This window comes from Sinohyriopsis cumingii, chromosome 13, assembly GCF_028554795.1.
Source record: "Sinohyriopsis cumingii isolate HCF-2022 chromosome 13, ASM2855479v2, whole genome shotgun sequence".
Lineage (NCBI taxonomy): Eukaryota > Metazoa > Mollusca > Bivalvia > Unionida > Unionidae > Sinohyriopsis > Sinohyriopsis cumingii.
Genome location: NC_142973.1, coordinates 72,109,104 through 72,130,244, shown reverse-complemented (window position 1 = coordinate 72,130,244; position 21,141 = coordinate 72,109,104). Strand labels below are relative to the sequence as shown.

Here is a 21,141-nt window from a genome sequence, read left to right as displayed (position 1 = left end):
TACAAAATAGTATAAAACCCGCTTCATACCTTTGGCTGTGAAATTAATGTTATAAAAAAGATTAATAAAAATTTATACTTGTATCCTCTGCCTGAAGAATAAGACCCCACCACCCTGTAATAATTTTAAAAAAACATTTAGAGTTCAGGCTGTTGTAGCATCTGCATAAAATATCTTCATTTGTCTGTGATTTTATCATTATTTTACACTGTTTAAAAATAAGTTAATATTGTTATGACCAGAAATCGACAGCACAATCCTACAATGCAGTAAAAATAAACTGCAAAATAAATAAATAAATAAAAACAAAAAGTATATACAATACTGTATATAACTTTTCATCAGAAATATTAAAAAGTAAATATTTTATATAAACTCATAAAAACAATATTTTTAAATGAATTAGTCTAAAAACATTCTCATAGAGGTAGGCATTTATAAGGAATAAATACCTGGATTGTCTTGTTACATTGTCCTTATAGATTTTTTGAGAAAAGTAAGGCTGATATTACGAATCTCTTTTGTTTTTCACTTTCACATGAATAAAACATGAATAAAGACAAGCTTTACACGTAATTTTGCTTTTGGATTGGTCATACACTCATATTTGTAAATTGTGAGCAATTACAGCTGCAAATTCTGGATTGGTCGAGGCACATTTTCCCCAAATTTTCTTTTATATACCACATACATTTGTAAATTATACCTCAAGAACAGTCTGGATATATTCTCTAGTGACGGTTTCATAAATTCCCGTACTGAAATTTCTCATGGATTCCATATGGAATACTTCAGAAATCCATATGGAAGATATATGGTCTGAAAAACTGATGGAATCTGACGATTTATTCCATATCAATTCCATAAGTACTTCACAGCAAGTGAAAATTCCATATGGAATAAAGTTGCATCTTCAATCCATAAGCACTTTTTTCCATACAGAAAGCGGGCTCATATGTTAAAGTATCATGGAAAATACTCTCTGAAGAATTAATAACCTAAATTATCTGATTGAAATAGAAATAGTAGTGGGAGTTAGAGTACATGTATATGTCAGTGTAGCTGATGTGGAAGGATGAATATTTACTCATATAAACTTGAAGAAAACACATGCATCAGTTTTCTTTAATTTATTTCCACAGATGTTTAAAAACAGGCAAAGACATGACCAAAAAAAGTAGAGAAAATATAAACATGATCAGAATATTAATATCTGGTAGTACAAGCATAGATGAATCTTTGGACTTATAAAATTTGGTGCAAGGTGGATTTTGGGCTTGATCTGATGTTTACTCTGAAAAATAATTTTTTTTGGCTTCCTATTAAAATATGCTCTCAAAAAGCATACCCCAGCGAAAATGTGACTGAAAATTCAGCAGAATCACAGTGAAAATTGTTTGACATTCACTCAAATGTCTTTTTTTCACTAAAATTATGGTATTTTAGGAGATTTTACTGAAATTTCTGAAAATATCAGTTAAATTTTGTGATTGAAATTTCAATGAGAGTTTGTCAAAAAATTCTGAAAATATAGTTACATTTTGTGATTGTAACATCACTGACATTTCAGTACAAAATATAAATAAGGTATAATAAAATTTATTTTTTGTTTCTTGTACGATCTTAATGATTTTCAGCAACATTTATATTTCCTGTTTCTGATTGCTGTAATTTTGTTGTTCATTTTGGGCACAATAACTTCTTCCCACATCTTTCCTTCCTATATTTTTCATATTGTTGTTGTTATTGTTGTTGTATTTTTAACTTCACTTGGATTTAACTGCCCTCAAACCAGTTTTATTGTTTTCCGTTTTAAACCGAACTTTGCTTTTCTCCTGACCTGAAGCTAATTTTCCTTGATACGGACCCTTTTTTAATATCGTCTCCGAAACTCTTTTATTAACAATGCTCTATCTGGTGCCATTCCGCAACAAGCTTTCTAATAAGTATTTGTTCCATTTATTATTTAAAGAGCTTTCTGATTTGTCAAAAGATTGTACTTGCCCAACGAATCGTCGCGTAACTCAAACTGATGGGAGTGAGCATGCTTGCTGAACATTGCGGTTCAAATTTTCTAGCGGGATACGAGTTTGAATAACCTTTCGAGAAATGTGCGGCACCAAGAATAGCTTGAATGTAAAGTCGATGGGAATGTGATTGGTCAGTCTGTATGAAAACTGAACTCAAAGACTAGCATTTAGTTTTTTGTGCCATAAAGAGCTTTACAGTAGTGGCTAATGTGCAAAATATGGCCACAGGAGTCTGACGTTATACCAATAAAGTATGGCAAAATCTCAGACAACATGAAATCACCTTATCGGTAATATAAATGAACACAAGGAGTGCAAGCGTGACCACAACCTTCCACTCTGTTAGACTTTTCTCACACGCCTTTTATCGCTTCAGAATCACAAGAAGGCTGAAAACTACCGCATTATTAAATTTCTCTAGTATTAAATGATAACACAGATTCTGTACCATGTTCAGTACGATTATTAGACCCTAGCACAGATTTACTGCAGGGTAGAAATTGGTATAATGGACTACTTCTGTCTGGTGGATTCTAATAGAAAGGGTTTGTAACCGTAATGGTGAAATAAAAGGTTAATTTGCTGGATTGGATTCATGCAATGGTCGTGCGAGAGTTATGCATTGGTACGTCACTGTCTTTTGAATGTATATATGTAGGTTTTCAGTCTTCTTGCGATTCTGAAGCGATTAAAGGCGAGTGAGAAAAGTCTAACAGAGCGGAGGGTTGTGGTCACCCTTGCACTCCTTGTTTTCATTTATATTACTGATAAGGTGATTTCATGTTGTCAGAGATTTCGCCCTACTTTATTGACATAATGTCAGACACCTGTGATATGACAAGGAATTGAACCAGGATGATTTTGAAGTTATATACCTCCAAACTGATTAATTTCCAGAATTTAAGGAGGGACAATGTATGGGTTGTTTTCACAGACATCACGATTGAGTATGCACATACCCACGCGCGCACACCTTGCGCCACCATCTTGAGTCTATTACAAACTTTAGTCAACATTAGTCATCATGTATATTCAAGATAATAATCTGATTTAACTGTCGATACATAGATTATACTTAAAATTAAGTGCCATATAGCATGAAAATAAAAATAAAGCTGGAAGTTCCCTTGCTTATATCGAAAGACAGAATAGTGAAGTTTAACCGTAATCATGCATATTGCGTTGAAATAAAAATGCAGTTATTTTTATTTTTTATTTTTTTACAAACAGACAATATTGACATTTTTTAAGTGTTTCGTATCATATCCCTAAGCTTGTCATCTTGAAAGAGTATTTCCGGACAATGATTTTCGGGATACAGTCAATATCAGTTACGAATTAAAATTTCATAGCATGTGTTTTATGCCAGAACTTTTACGTACAAATACTTTTCGCGTCAACAGGTGTTTGTGCCAAAGACAGTTGACAAACCAATTTAATTAGTATGGTCGGATATTGTATTTGTGGTGGAGATGATGGACATAGGATGATAATGAATGAAAGCGATAACCATTCAAAGACTTTTCATCTTCAGTGTTCAAACGAAACACATGCCTAACGGAACATGACTTTGTGTCGAATGTCAAAACAAAGTTTTCCTGAAATGCTTTTAGAAATATGAAATTATGTATTAACAATTAGCTTTATAACTTGAATGATAACCAAATGATTGATTTCAGCCAACGAAAATTGAAAATCATTACATGTTTCTACTTGTTTGTGTATCCAGTTGTGTATGTGGTTTGTTTATTGATCGATCTATTTGTTTATGAAGAATAACAAAGATAGTTGAAATTTAAATGTTTTACTTGAAGAAAGCAAGTAGAAAAGTCACGCATTCGGTCTCGTGCGGTTGACAGGCACAACAGAATGAGATATATTATTATATTCTTATGCACAAAATGAGATGTGCCTTCGTAATTATGCGGAAAGAACAATGCTGTTAGGTGCCGGTTTGCGGGGCTAGGGACTAAAAATGGTGGATATAGAAGTACACACGTTTTGTGACGTACGTGAAAACAACGGATAGATCACTGGAGGGAATTTTGCCAGATACCCATGTCTATCAAAGATAGTCATATCTTTGCAGAGTTTTCTTGGCCTACAAGTAGCATCATCCTTTAATATTGTGAGTGGTATTATTGTGTATCATCATCATTGGCGACTCGGTCTCGAAAGACCATGCGAATAGCACCCTTGGGGTGTTGCCTGTCTCTGTTGGCAATGTCTGCTGTGGCTGTGCAGGCCTATACGTGAGTGACAGTCCCTACTGCAGTTGGTGCAGACATACTGGGAAGTCTGCATTACTGTGGTTACTGTTGCGTTCTTCTTTCTCTTACGTTTCTCTGCCACCAACTGGCCTCTCCTCGCATCAGCGACTGATATGCCATTGTTTACCATCAGTCTCCAGGTGCCTCGGTCCTCAGCCAACTCTTCCCAGCCATCGGGTGAAATGTTGCATGCCTTCATGTCCCTCTTGCACACATCTTTGAAACGGAGTGAGGGGCGTCCGACTCTTCTCATGCCAGTGGCCAGCTGTCCATATAAGATGTCCTTTGGCAGCCTTCCATCCTCCATGCGTCGGACGTGACCCAGCCATCGAAGGCGGCGTTTAATTAGCAGGGAGTACATGCTGGGGGTACTTGCACACTGCAGGATCTCGCTATGTAGAACACGGTCTTGCCAGCTGATTTTCAGGATGCGTTTTAGGCACCGTATATGGAAGGAATTGAGCCGGCGTTCTTGCCTCACGTAGGTACTCCACGTCTCACTTCCATATAGAAGGGTGCTGAGAACGCAGGCCTGGTAGACTCGGACCTTGGTGTGCTCTGTCAGCGCGTTGTTTTCCCAAACCCTCTTTGTTAATCGAGCCATGATGGTGTTTGCCTTTCCAAGCCTTCTATCCAGCTCCATATCAATTGAGAGAGTTTTGCTGATGGTTGACCCTAGGTAGGTAAAGTTGTTGACTGCTTCCAGGGTGACACCGTTGATTTTGATTGAAGGGGCAATGGTGGTATCTTGCACGCTGACATTTGTTTTTTCCAAGCTGATTGTGAGACCAAAGTGCATGCAGGCAACAGCAAAACGGTCTCCCAGTCTCTGGAGGGCTTCCTCGGTGTGGGCCACAAGAGCTGCGTCATCTGCAAAAAGCATCTCCCTGATGAGCACAGCTCTCACTTTGGTCTTTGAGCACAGTCGTGCCAGGTTGAACAGGCTCCCATCAGACCTGGTGTGTAGATATATGCCATCCGTGGACGTGTCGAAGGCGTAGGACAGGAGCAGGGAGAAGAAGATCCCAAAAAGTGTTGGTGCCAGCACGCAGCCCTGCTCCACACCACTGTTAATTGGGAAGGAAGTTGAGGATGATCCATCATACAGGACTGTTCCCTTCATATCTGCATGGAAAGAGATTATCATGCTGAGGAGTTTTGGGGGGCAACCGATCTTACTCAGAAGTTCAAAAAGGCCCTTCCTGCTGACCAAGTCAAAGGCCTTGGTGAGGTCGATGAACATCATGTAGAGTGGTTGACCTTGCTCTCTGCTCTTCTCTTGGAGTTGTCGTAGGGAGAAGATCATGTCTGTCGTCGACCTGCCTGCTCTGAAGCCGCACTGTGATTCCGGGTACACACGGTCTTCCAGCAAATGCAGCCTGTTGAGTATGATGCGGGCGTACACTTTACCAACAATACTCAAGAGCGAGATCCCTCTGTAATTATTACAGTCACTGCGGTCGCCCTTGTTTTTGTAAAGGGTCACAATTGTGGCATCACGCATGTCTTGGGGGACTACTCCTTCCTCCCAGCAGCGGCAAAGTAGCTCGTGCAGTGGTTTAATCAATGCTGGTTTTCCACGTTTGATAGCTTCGGGCGGGATGCTGTCACTGCCTGGTGCTTTGTCGTTTGGAAGGCAGTCGATTGCTTTGCTGAGCTCCTCTAAGGTTGGCACTTTGTCGAGCTCTTCCATGGTGGGCAGATTCTTTATGCTGCTGAGGGCTGCATCAGTGACTGACGTTTCTCTGGAGTATAGTTCTGAGTAGTGCTCCACCCATCTGGCGATCTGTTGCCCACGGTCTGTGATCTTCTCTCCCGTCAGGGATTTCAGGGGAGCGACCCCTTTCACTGTAGGGCCTAGAGCCTTCTTGATGCCACTGTACATGCCTTGGATGTGTCCGGACTCGGCACTGCGCTGGATCCCTTCACACAGTTGTTGCCAGTACTCGTTCGCACACTGTCTAGCAATGCGTTGGGTGTTACTTCGGGCACTTCTGAGAGCAGCAAGCGTCCGTTCATTAGGGCATTTTTTGTAAGCTATGAAGGCTTTTCGTTTCTCCTCGATTTGTGGTTCCATCCTTGATAGGTGTGCATTGAACCAGTCCTGGCTGGGTCGTTCCTTCTTGCCAAACGTTGACATAGCTGTACTGTAGATGGCACCCTTCATGGCGTTCCACTTGGCTGTAGCGTCATACTCAGGCAGGTCCTGGAGAGCCTTGTTCAGGGCAGACACATACTCCTCCACCTTGGCAGGGACTGACATCTGTGCAGTGTTTATGCGAGGACATCCTTTTGGTTTTGTGCGGTGTAGCACGTGTGGCTGTAGTCGCACTCTGCTGCTCACAAGGGCATGGTCAGAGTCACAGTCTGCACTGTGGTAGGTTCTGGTGGAGAGGACGCTGTTAAGGGCAGAGCGCCTGGTGATGACCAAGTCGAGTTGGTGCCAGTGATGAGATCTGGGGTGTTTCCATGACACTTTGTGTTGTGGCTTACGCTTGAAGAAGGTGTTTGTGATGCACAGGCCATGTTAGGTGCATAGCTCCAGCAGTCTCTGGCCGTTTTCGTTGGTCTTTCCAGTGCCATGATATCCGAGGCAGGTAGGCCAGGACTCGTGGTCCGCACCTACTCTGGCATTAAAGTCGCCGAGGAGGAATAGTGGTTCATTTTTGGGGCATCCTTTGATCTGTTCATCCAGCTGCCCATAGAACTGATCCTTCACGTCTTCTGATGACGTGAGGGTTGGGGTGTAGACACTGATGATGTTGACAGGACCTGAAGTAGTGGTGAGGCGGATGGACAAGAGACGCTCAGTGCCCCCTGTTGGAGGTTCAACCGAGGCCAGGAGATTGTTTTTGATGGCAAAGCCCACTCCGTGCTGACGGGGCTCCTCGGGTTCTCGACCCTTCCAGAAGAAGGTGTAGTTTTCCTCTCTGAGGGAGCCACTAGAGGCGAGCCTGGTTTCCTGGAGGGCAGCTATGCTGATATTTAGTCTGGTGAGTTCTCTATCGATGATGGCCGTCTTTCTGGTGTCGTCCACTTCTCTGAGGTCGTCGGAGATGCCTGTACACATGGTGCGCACATTCCAGCTTGCAAATCGAAGAGCTGGAGTCTTCTTTATTGGTTTCTTGTTTCTTTTGTCTGGTGTGGAATTACCATCTGCTTGTCATGCTGAACAACACACTGAGCTCCAGACACCCACTGGAGCAGGCAGACGATGGCGGGTCAACACCTTATTGACCGGGGGCTGCCTGGCTTGAGGCGGGCGATAGTTGGCCAGTGGGACACGATGATCCCTCCCACCGTCAAAGCTGACCCGTGGCACCCCTTCCCTACGCCAATTGGGTGGGACTTATAACCCGTAAACTGTCAGCTTCCGTGTTGTTTCCTCACTCAGTAGCGAGACTGGAGTGTCCTCTCCAGGGCGCAAGCCTGGGCGTGGAATATGGAGATCCTGGGCTGCCCAGACGTCAGGATCCCCCTCTCGTCCTTGCTGGTGGGGTCCAAAGGAATGCTGAGCATGACATTTGGCACCAGTTTGGATGCAGGAGCTGCCGGAAGGAGGTTGTAGTCGACGGAGGGAGGTCGTAGTTGACCCCCAGCCGCCTTAGGGGCTCCACTCCTGATTTTCTGTCTGGGTTTACTCCCGTAGCCTTTCCTTCTCCCGAAGATACCCACAAGGCAGTGGAGCCATAATCCAATGGATGGGACTTGATTGGTTTTGAATCAGAGTTTCCTTCTCCTAGATGAACTGCCTGACAAGGCTAACGAGCTTCATCTGCCCGGGTTTGGGGTCAGAGTTTCCCTTCTCTTAGACTGGTTGCCTGCCAAGGCTAATGAGCCCAGTCTGCCCACCCAGTTATACCGCCGGGTACTCGGTCGCGCCACACAGCAGGCTCTGTTAAAACGGGGCACCGCGTGAAGGTGCTGCTGTGGACACAATAGTGTAGGAGAGGCCATATGCAAGTAACCTCCTGCCCCACAGAGCGAGACAGTGGTCCTGCGGCGATCACTACACCTGGGAAGGAGAGGCTATGAGAGACGCTTCACTTTCCTTTGGCAAGCGGGACGTCAGGCCCAGGCCACGCACCCCCCCAGAATATTATAGGTGTGTTAGAATTCAGTGTAAAATAAGAGTACTTATATCATGATAAACGTTTGTCAATGCTGCTTATGGAACAAGGACTAATTCAAGAGACCAAAACAGCATCATAGCTCATTACTCAAAAATCAAGTCTGCAGTACAACAGTGACATAAGGCAGGCTCCTCGCATTTTGTCTTTTCATAATCAATATTTCAAATGGTTGCTTTTCTGTAATTTTGCATCATTTTCACAGTTGAATTTTCCAATGAGGATAATATTTTATATATGTTTATGTGTTCACAGATGCTTGTGCATATGTTCCAGGCTTGATACTTTGATTTTTATAATCACTTAATTATTTAGTGGTAAGCCAGATTCTTCACATGTTGTATATACTGTATATATGGTGCATAACAGATAGAAGGCCTCAAGGTAGATTAGTTCTGTAACTAACTGAGTTTCCTTCTCTAAATAAAGTGTATTATTATTATTATTATTGTTGTTGTTGTTGTTGTTAACTCCCGCATCTCTTGCCTTGGATGTCATATAATTACATCTGTATAATTTGTTTCATGTACACTGATATGTCATCTTGGTTATAAAAAGAAGTCCTGTTTAATTCATATCCATTATTTGTTTGAAACCTTTTGAAATGTTTGAAAAGCTACTGAAACTTCAGTAAAATACTGTATAATGATAAAAATTTGTGTGACATCTCACATAGTTTTAGTAAACTCACAAAAATTTCAATGTTAGAGAACTTGCCAAAACTGAAGTGAAAGTTTTGGTCAAATTGTTTTTAAAACCTCACCAATATTTCAGTGAAATTTTAGTGAGATCTCACCAAACTTTCAGTGAAATGGAAAAGACTTAGTGATGCCATCATGGATTAGGTTCTGTATATTGCAAAAAGAAAATGAGGACAAGAAAACCTAAACCTTATGTCTGTCAAAATAAAATTTATGATCCCTTTATCATTGATTCCCAATAATGTCTAAGAATCATTAGGCAGTTTAATAGAACTCTGAAGCAGATTTTTTATGGTTTAGGCAAAAGGTGCTAGAAAACCCATCTGAAATCTGCTTTAGGTCGGCCTGGAAAATTTTATACAGGATTGACTTTAATTGCCAAATTCCATATGAACTAATTACAAATTCCATATCATATATTTCCAGATTCCATATGGACTATTCACAAATTTCATATGGACTATTGCCAAATTCCATATGGATTATTCACAAATTTCATATGGACTATTGCCAAATTCCACATGGTTTATTCACAAATTCCATATGGGTTATTGCCTAATTTGATTTGGAATTTTAATTTTATTCCATATGGACAATCTATAGATCTCATGGACTAATTTGCATATTCCATGGGATTTTCCATAAAAAGTATGTAAGGAATCCATAACATTTCCATGTGGATTATACTGAAATCCATAAGAGTGGTTCAGCTATAGAATAAAAATCTCCATATGGATATTTCTGTAAAAGTACTTATGGATTCCATATCCAGTCCATATGGACAATTTCATAATAACCTCAGAAACACATTCCATTACTAGATTTGTAATCAATTTATACACTGTAGATAAAATGGTCACCTTTTGGAGAATTTCTTTTCTTTGTAGGCAGTAAAATAAGTTTGCACTTATTATGAGCAAAAACCATGAAAAGGAGTATACTTTATTTGCTAATTTGTTATTTCTGATGCTTTGACATTCTTAAAAATACCATATTTATTAACCTGAGATGGAATTTTAAATTTGGCCTGTTATCCCTACAAGGTTCTGATAACCATATCTACACCTTGGTGGATCAAACAGGTATAATGGTGCTTTGTCCTATCGAGATCTATTGGATTTCATGTGTTTGATCCCTTAGTATAGTATGTATTGCCAGCTAACCAATAGCGTGGTGCATTGTACATCAGCTGAAAACGTTGGTGGCAATTGACCTAAAATGGATATTTTGTTGTTGTAGGGTTTGAAGCCATGTTTCAGCACAAGATAGACTATACATGGCAGCCAGTATAAATGGTTGGATACTTTGTAAGTTTAACATTTAAATTATGACTATGTACCAGATGGAACCTGAAAGGTATTTGTGATAACACAGACTGGTACTGGAAGAGTGGTTATTTATCAGTCCATTCATGTTGTGTATTCCCCTTGTGTCGATCACGTAGGAACAGTGTTCAAATTTGAACCACTTAATTTTGATTGGATGTGGTGGCTTGCCAATGAAATTCACAGACCCGAGGCACAGAAATATCTGCTCGATATGCCATGGTGTAAATAGGGTTATCTGAACCTTGGCTAGCAAAGATGGTGTAATATAAGTTATAGTGTATACACCTTGGCCTTACTTCAGATGAGTGCCTCAAGAAACTGCATAGCTCTGCTTGGTTATTTTAACTTCCTGGACTTCAGAGGTAAATTGTAAAATAAAGAGTTGATAACTTTATTTTGCATTTTAAATATTTGGTAATTCATCCATTGCACTTTCAGAAGCTGGTATTGTCTAGTCTGGCAAAATTCATTTTCTCTGTTTTAATAACTGTTGAAGATAGTGTACTTTAGACTGGTTTGTGCTGATATTTTGAAAATAAGGGATGAGTCATTTTAGTTAGCAGTGTGCTTTATCATGTACAATTTCCATAAGTATAATATCCAAAGATATTTCAGCCTCAGTGCATGAAAGTAATATAGAGGTATACCAACATTCTCTCCACTGTGCATGTTGCAAATGTAAATAAGTTCACCTTACACCTACCACTCTCTTAGTGTTTATTTGCCTCATTGTAACAGATAAAAGTTTCCAGAGCAATTCGGATTAAGGTCAGTGTGTTGTCATCAATACAGCCGTCTGCTATCCAATGTAAAATTAGTATTCCGAATGGCATTATCAAATTTCCTACTCAATTGTATTATTTTGAAATCACAAATTTCCATCCATTTTTTAGTGGTTGTGTCATTTGGGTGTTAAATTAATCTACCCGGCACAACGACACACTTTTTTGCTACAAAAATGGCACACATTGTCGCATTCAACCCATACAACACACTGTTGAAATCTGGTTCCAGACTATTTAACTCAAAATGACAAGGAGGCACTCTACAGATATTATGAACTTCTGAGAGAGAGCGTAGGTCTCAAGACCATGCAAACAAAGTCTTTCTATCCAGCAGAACCACAACTGCCAGGATGGCAAATCTCACCCGTATTTATAGGTTTTGGGAAACACACTCTGGAAATTAATCACAAAGTTTTCAGGAATATTACTAAACATGCGAGAATTTGGAAAGATTAACCTGAGCACCTCCTAGTGGAAAGCAGAGAGGCCAATGCACACAATAGTAAAAATGGGTATTATTGTCTCTCAGAATAGAAGGCAAGTGAACACCATTCACAATTCTATCCTATCATGTACACACTTGGCTTAAAAAATCCTTCCCCATATGATGAATATTTAAACAAATAATTTTTATATGATTTACATATTGTATCAAATTAATTTTCTTTTGTAAAAGAGTCATATACCAAAAACCGTTACTACAGATACTGTTATTTACATTGGAAACAGGTACAAACTTTCCAACATGAGGGGAATGTAAACACTAAAATTATTATATATTATCTCCAACCATAATGATATGTGAAAATGCACTTTGTAAAATATGAGTCGGTTGGTAGTCCGGATTGATTCAGTATATATATATATATATATATATATATATATATATATATATATATATATATATTGGTTTTTCATGACAATAGCAATGAGAGAAATCCATATTTTTATAACTTCATTGGCACAATTTCGCATATATTTTACTTGCATCTTACACAAAGAATCCTAGTCTTTTTATGGTACAGCAACACATGAAGAAGTCACGCTGAGATGATTGGATTAATGTACCTTGCTGAGGGAGACATCACAGTAGTTGACCCAGGTTAATCAGAGGGTAGGATTTAGATTCTCCACTTCAGGCTGCAAATAGCCACTGAGCCACTATAGCTCCTTCTGGTGTTTTGATGAAAGAAGAAGAACAATAAACAATGATCATGGAAAGATATGTAAATAATTATATTTCTTTTCCAGTTCTGATTGAATTTATTTTATTGTGCGTTTTAGTAACTTGACCTTATGGATAAAGAGTTTATGATGATATTTCCATTTGTTTTAGTTTAGAGTGAGAAAACTTGCTGAGGAAGAAATTATCCAAGGAGATCAACAAAGGCCTTCTGATCAACAGGTGTCGAGTCTGTTGCAGTTTGAAATTGAAGATGGACAAAACAACCATCGTCCACACACAGACACACTCACACAAAATAGTATTACAGCCATGCTCTCCGTTAAATTCAGGGTAAGTTTAAACCCATGATTAATTAAAACACAGGGTTATTGAAATGCTGTATTCTCCATATTTAGTTTCTTCTATTGAGAGCTAATTCCCCAAGGAGTTTTCTATGCATTACTCTTCTCTTCTAAATTCAGAAAGGTCAGAACAAAAAGCTGCCTTTCTTTATATCACAACCCCTCTACAGTATTTGGACTAATACAGTTGAAAGGTGGATATTTAAATTTTGAATTGCTCACGAGCCCCCAGTCAGCAATTCCAACAGCCTAAAAACAACTAAAATTAAATGTATAGCAATTTGATCAATATTAATAATAAATAAACTATTCAAGCAATTTCTGGATATAAATCTTACAATTACACTCCACTCAGAAAATTAACACATTAATTTGGCTTGTTAACCAATGCATTCTTTATTTCATCACACAAGTTAATGTCCTAATGTTAGAGCATCTCCTTTCAGTGAGTAATCCCTTGTATTCATTTCTATCAGTTCTCATTTTGTCCCTTCTCCTTCCCTCCTGTCTTCTTGTGTTGCTCCTTATACTATTCTCCTTCCTGTGTTACTCAATGTGCTCTGCAATTCCTTGTACTATCCTTGTACTTCCTCCTTCCCCTCCTTCAGAGTTTAGTGCCGTTTCTACATGCACCCTGGGGGGGCCCCGAGTGGCCGAGTGGTCTAAAGCGCTCTCCGTTACGGATCACTGCCATCTCACCTCTGTCTGCGTGGGTTCGAGTCTAGGATACAACCAATGTGGGTATGTGAGAAAGCTTGCCAGTAGCTTCTCGTGGGTCGGTGGTTCTTCCCGGGGTTTTCCCGGGTTCTTCCTCCACCATTAATACTGACCGCCATACATAGCCTATCATGTGCTGAAAAATGGCGTTAAACCCTACAACAACAACAACAACAACATGCACCCTGGGGGCTTCATGTAGAAAAGATAAGGGATATACATCAGATTCTCTTTATTCTCATCGCATAATCTTCCTCTCATGGACTTCTCATCAGACAAATGGCAAACACTTTACTAGGCCTTTCTCACACACACTAACATCTCATTTCATACATGCCTTGCTCGAGACTGCATACAAATAATATTAATGAATGAACTTTCATAACACATGCACACACATGCTAACTAAATGTTACATTCTAACACAGCTATCTACCATTGTTACAATAATCATTCACATTGCCTCTGTCCTGCTAATAATAGAATGATACATAGAAAAACATAAATACATATGCATACAAATTCACTGTCTTCTTCACATAATTCTTAGTCTGCATACTGATAGATGCAAATACTCGTTCAGTTCAATTTCTAATTGATTCAGCTATACACTACAATGATAATTCTATGATATGTTATGTTCCATGTCCTAATAAAATAGTAATACGTTGCAATGTAACAAATTCCTATTTACATAAATCAACACAAATATTTGGCTGAGATATTTTTTACCTGTAGAAGCTTTCTATTTCTTTCCCAGTTCAATTCCTCTTTCATTTTTTCACGAGTCTCTCACTCCGAGAGGTCTTCTCGCCTAGAATACTTTTTGATACTTGTATCATTCACTCCTTCCAGACATCAGGAAACCACTGATTAATTTCAACCAGGTACTGGTTAGATGTTTCAGTGCCCTCTTGTCTGTCTGAGACATTAGCTCCTGCTTTTGGTAGGTTTTTAAATTTCTCTAACACCTACTTTGATGTTCATGGTGCTTAACAAACTAAGTTAAAAAGGTCAGAACATTGCCACTGCCTTACCAAATCTAAATTCAGAAGGGCAGAACATTTATCAATGCTTTACTCTTCTCCAAGTATCACTGTACATATAGTTTTTCCATAGAAGTCTACTTCACCAGTTGTTAATGTTAAGGTACCTTTGTGTTAATGTTTGGTGAAGTAAATGTACCTTTCATCCTAGATAGTAATGCAGTCATATTTAGTAATGCAGTCATAGATAGTAATGTTAGATTGTCAATTTGAAAAGGACAGAACCAGGTATGCCATAATACACTTAAGAAAGATCATAAACCTTGCTGGAACTAGACGGGTAAGAGTCGTCCGGTCACAGCAAATACATTTTCACTGATCATGTGTATAAAATCATAAAAAATGCAAAACATGATCAACATATGAATTGACATGAATTCACATATTGCCAAGAGAATAAAACTTTTTATAAAACTAGAAACTACAACTCTTACATAATGCACCATTCACAACTAATTTTCTTGTTTATTTCTGAATGCAATCTACCCTACACAGTTAGCTTCACCCCCACCTATGGCTAGCACAATTGGTACCATTATACTACTTACTTCAATGTACATTTCTAATTCATACTACGGGTATAACTTTTTCCACGTTTAGGCTTTTGTTGGATGCATAACCAGAATAGCACTTAGTGCCATAGTCTCCATCTATTTGAAATTGAAGACGAAATATACAACTAGCAAACAAACAAGACTGACACATTGACAGAGAACACTATACTATAATTACTCCCCAGCTGTTTGAATTTAAAGATGGAATGAAACTAAACTAAGTATTTACATTTGTAAACTGAGTCAAGCCATTTAAAAAGTATTCTAAATCAAGTCATTTACAATTTTTAACTAAATCAAGCCATTTACAATTGTAAACTAAATCAAGCCATTTACAGTAAACTTGAGCCATTTACAGTAAACTAAACTAAGCCATTTACAAGTATAAACTTAACCAAATCATTTACTAGTTTAAATGTTGCAGCCTTAAATACTGTTGTTGTGTTATGGGGTTTAACACTATTTTTCATGCACAAGAGGGGTCATGGGCCAAGTGGTCTAAAGCGCTCTCCGTTACAGATCACTGCCATCTCACCTCTATCTGCATGGGTTCAAATCTCGGATTCGGCCAATGTGGGTATGTGAGAAAGCTTGCCAGTAGCTTCTCGTGGGTTGGTGGTTCTTTCCGGGGGTTTTCCAGGTTCTTCCTCCACCATTAATACTGGCCGCCATGAATAGCCTATCGTGTGCTGAAAAATGGCATTAAACCTTACAACAACAACAACAATCATGCACAAGATATTCCAATATAACTGGTGGGAGGGGGAAACCTGGGAAGAATCACTGACCTATGAGAAGCTACTGGCAAGCATTCTCACATGCCCACCTTGGATGAGGTCAACCCAAATCCATGCGGATGTGAAATGGCATGTATCCTTAACAATAAATGCTTTAGACATTTGGGGCCCCTTCCTTGCCACCACTTTGAAAATGAATATAAAAGTTTCAGCTAGAAAATGCTTGTATTTTTACATTGAACAGTGTTACTAGCATACTCTTTTCCAAACTTAAGTGTACAATTCTGAATACCCTAATTCACAGTTGATTTAAGTTTATGTTTGACAATAAGCTGTAACCACATCACTCTACTTGAATTCACCTTAATACATTCTCCTATCATAATGAGCAGTACATATACTGATAAAATCAGAACATTCATCTTTGTCCTTCCACTAATTCAGAATCAGATTGTCCTAATTAATAAACTCTCCCAAAGACAGCCCTTGTTTAATAAATAACCATTACTCTTCTAAAGTTAGCCCTTGTTTAATAAATAACCATTGCTCTCCCAAAATATGACCTTGTATAATAAATAACCATAACTCTACCAAAATATGACCTTGTGTAATAAATAACCATAACTCTCCCAAAATTTGACCTTGTACAATAAATAACCATAACTCTCCCAAAATATGACCTTGTTTAATAAATAACCATAACTCTCCCAAAATAGGCCCTTGTTTAATAAATAATCATAGATCTCCCAGAGTTAGCCCTTGTATAAGAAATAACCATAACTCTCCCAAAATATGACCTTGTATATTAAATAACTATAACTGTCCCAAAGTTAGCCCTTGTACAATAAATAACCATAACTCTCCCAAAGTTAGCCCTTGTACAACAACCATAACTCTCCCAAAATAGGCCCTTGTTTAATAAATAACCATAAATCTCCCAAAATAGGCCCTTGTTTAATAAATAACCATAAATCTCCCAAAGTTAGCCCTTGTTTAATAAATAACCAAAACTCTCCCAAAGCTAGTCCTTGTTTAATAAATAACTATAACTCTCCCAAAGTTAGCCCTTGTTAAATAGTAACCATAACTCTCCCAAAATATGACCTTGTATGATACATAACCATAAATCTCCCAAAATTAGCCCTTGTTTAATAAATAATCATAACTGTCCAAAAATAAACCCTTGTTTGATAATGACCATAACTCTTCCAAAATAAGCTCATGTTTGTTTGATAAATAATTGTAACTCTAGTATATTTGATCATGACCATTGCTTTCCAAAATAGTCCATTGTATAATAAACAAACATACCCAGTAACTCTCCCAAACTAAGCCCTTGTATTATAAATAAACATAACTCTCCCAAACTAAGCCCTTGTATTATAAATAAACATAACTCTCCCAAACTAAGCCTTTGTATTATAAATAAACAACTCTCCCAGACTAAGCCTTTGTATTATAAATAAACAACTCTCCCAAACTAAGCCCTTGTATTATAAATAAACCATACGAGAAGTAGTCATGATATACATGTAACATGAACTTGTCTATTTTGTAAACCCCATGAACTTTGCACGGCAATCATTACTACTTGTATACTTTACATTCAGATTTAAGATGCCAATTTTTGTTCAACTTAAGGTATTAGTTCATACACATTTATAGGTATATAATTATACAGAAGTTTGCAAATTCAGCTTTTGCTCCAAATTATTACTACATATTATCATGACTGCAGCATGTTAAAAAAATACAGTAAAATAAAGGTGTTTTAACAAAATCACATATTTATTGTACAAAATTAATATAGAACTTTCATTGTTATTTCTGTTTGCACCTTAAAACAATATGTCAACAATTAAGGTTATGAAAAAGATACAAGTAAATAGTACATGCAGATAGATATGTATATGAGGAAAGAAAGGATGAGTTAGAATGCAGATATAGTTAGAGGAGCAAAGACAGACATATACATGTATAATAATAGATGTGTAGGTAGATACCAGTTTCAGAAATGGCTAGAGTGATGTTGAGGTAAATGACTATAAACTGAAAGATTAAACAGCCAAGAATAAAACTGTTAAATGAATTTGAATAATGTTGTAATATATCATGACATTTGTCTTTATCTCTGTTTCCACTTGAATGTTGATTTTGATTATGCAGAATTTGGTATCAAATTCATTAAGAAAACAAGGTAAAACCAAGTCTCACATTGAAATATTCCAATGACAGTGAATTTACTCCTTGCTTTCTTCTATGGTGTGACATGTAAAATCACAAGCCTGTTTCCATGTCCACGTTTTCAGTTTTCACCTTGAAATCAGGAACATGCATCTAAGTACTCTTTGACAAACTGACTTCTGAGAATGATTTGAGGACACTTGCATCAAAACAGCCATCGACACACCAATTGTTCAGAGTAGTGCAAGGTCACAAACTGCTCATGGCTGAGTTAGGACTTGAAAGTTGGCATATGTACAGATATTACAATTAAGATATAACTGATAAGGTGAAATATAAATATTTATTTCCTGTTTGTAAAATCCTGTTATAAATAGTACATTCACATTATTATGTCTGCACAAGAAAATGTGAGACTGACCTTGACATTGACTAGTAGGAAGTGACAGACTCTCAATATATCATGTGAAATAAAGGACTGGTAAAGGAAAGAAACTGGAGGCAGTACATATAAATATAAAATAAGGTTGCTGATATGCATACTGTGGTGAAATCACAGAGTATAAAACTTGCATAAAATGAAGCATTACAAACTGAACTGAATAATTTATGATCTCTCTGTGTATCTTTCTAGATTTGAGCAATTAGCCCTGATATATGCATACAGAAATTTAACAACCTGTCAACTAACATATAGTGGGGGAGAAAGCACAGGGAATGTTGATGATTTTATCTTTGTTTACTTTTTACATGTCACAGGATATACAGAAAAAGTTGCAGCAATATGGTGTGAAATCTCCAAAATTTAGGAAAAGACTTGTCTCCAAATGGGAGGTAAGTTTATTTTGCAGATATATCATAAAAAGAGCATTTTATTTTATGCTTAAATGGAAATTTGCTTATTCCAGTCTAGCTGTTGAGTTCCAGCTCACCTGGCCAGAGGGCCCAATGAGCTTATGGTATGGCCTATCATATGCTGTGTCATCTATCATGCATCCTTTGATATTTGCTTTTTGCCACTTTGCAGGCTATATTTATGATCAGATTTTGATCAAACTTGGAATAAAGGCTTGTATTATCAAGATTTTGAAATATGGGCTTGTAGGATGAGGATCTCAGACAGGTTCAGTGGAATGGACAAGATACTTGAAATATTAAAGAAATAATCAAGCATATCTTATTGCCTATTCTTGTATGAAAATGGAGACTTTATTTCTTTCAGGTCTTGTCTTCATCAAACTTGGAACATTGGTGTATATCATAGCAATTTTGGATGAGTTTCATAAAAAGCATGATATATGCATATGAATGATATCAGTGAGGGTATCTTTCATTTGATTGCCAAAGCTTGTTACCAATGAGCTAGATCCATGTATCATAATGAGCTAGATCCATGCATCACAATGAGCTAGATCCATGCATCACAATGAGCTAGATCCATGCATCACATTGAGCTAGATCCATGCATCACAATGAGCTAGATCCATGCCTCACATTGAGCTAGATCCATGCATCACAATGAGCTAGATCCATGCATCACAATGAGCTAGATCCATGCATCCCAGTGAGCTGATCTTACATCAGAATAACTGAGCTAATTGCCAACTCTATTTCTAATCAGATTTTGATCAGACATGGTAAAGATACATATTATCAAGATGTTCAGAAACTTTTATTATGAGCTAGATCTACACTTACTAATGAGGTGATCTGGCATCCGACTAGCAGAGTTTACCTCTTGAGATACTATTTCTGACATGTGTGATCAAGTGTGTTTCTTATTTAGAAAAAGATACTTCCAGAAAATAAGATTCCATGAGCTGTGACTGTAATGTTGGTGCAGATTTTAATTTTGCCCATAATGAAGATTCAGACACGACTACTAACCTTGGACTAGAATTGGGAACGTTACAGGAATTTTTTTTAAAGTAAAAAAATTGCAGTGCACTCATACTGGTTTATGGTGAAAATGTTCATAACTGAGAAGAAAAATGTAGCTTACACAAATAGGATTCACTCTGAAGTCAAAGGCTGGTTTGTAATGGATAACACACAAATAGAATTCACTCTAATATCATTGGCTGGTTTGTAGTGGATACCACACAAATATAATTCACTCTAATATCATTGGCTGGTTTGTATCGGATAATGATAAACTGTAACAAGACCATCTTAAAATAAGCCCATTCTTCAGCTGTTGTTATTCCTTTTTTCAGTTTCCAAATATTTTCCTCAGATTTTATCTTTGGAGAAAATAAGGTAGCTGGTTGATATTCTATAAACCAAACTATTTAAGGTCTTCTGGTCTTGCATATTTTTATGGGTTTTTATTTTTCGTGTTCTGTAAACAATGACATTGTTTTGATGGACCCTAAATTTCTTGCATTTGGAATGACAGCCTGTTATTTCCATATAAAAATTTAGTTCCTTGTGTTGTTTATTTTTGTGGATTATGCACGAAATCCACAAAACACTGGAACCTAATGAACAATATAGATTCACTGTGCTTGAATTTGGATTGGAACCACATGAAAAACGTAGATTCAGTTTGCTTGCATTCAGTTGGAACCTCATGAAAAACAACGATTCAGTGTGCTTGCATTCTGATTGGAATCTCGTGTAAAACATTCAGTTTGCTTCGGTTCAAGTTGGAATCTCGCAAAAACGTAGATTCATTATGCATGCATTCTGATTTGAACCTCATCAAAAAAGGAGATTCATTGCGCATGCATTCCGATTTGAACCTCATGAAAAGGTAGAGTCAGTGTGCTTTCATTGTGATTGGAACCTTGTGAAAACGTAGAGTCAATGTTCTTGCATCCTGACTTTTAACAGTCAACATTATGAACATAAAGACAAAGGTTAAGGGTTGTAATCATGATCATGTCTTGTAGGTTTCAGAATTAAATCCCTTTTAAAAAATATTTGTTCTATTGAAGTCACTCCTTGGAATCTTCTGTTAATGGACATGCAAAGATTTTCAAAATTAAATAAATAAAGCAAAACAAATATTTATGTAACAAAATGAAGGAAGTCATGGAGAAAGTCCAACCATATATTATAGGGGTGAAACAATCAAGCTCCAAAGATCAATTAAGTATAGGCAACGTTAAAAATATAAGTTGGAAATTG

At 37.7% G+C, this 21,141-nt stretch overlaps 1 protein-coding gene across 5 annotated transcripts in view; it reads left to right on the top strand.

Moving 5' to 3' along the window:
• Nucleotides 1-21,141, top strand: part of LOC149785824 (H(+)/Cl(-) exchange transporter 7-like) — a 179,956-nt gene that overhangs the window by 66,792 nt on the left and 92,023 nt on the right. For all 5 annotated transcript variants that reach the window (XR_016425461.1, XR_016425460.1, XM_089979769.1 and 2 more), the window contains exons 3-4: nt 12,581-12,760; nt 18,769-18,843. Coding sequence is in view for 3 of the 5 variants with exons in the window: in XM_089979769.1 (XP_089835895.1) it covers nt 12,581-12,760; nt 18,769-18,843 (255 nt within the window). In the remaining 2 variants the exon portion in view is untranslated. The remainder of the gene's footprint in view (nt 1-12,580; nt 12,761-18,768; nt 18,844-21,141) is intronic.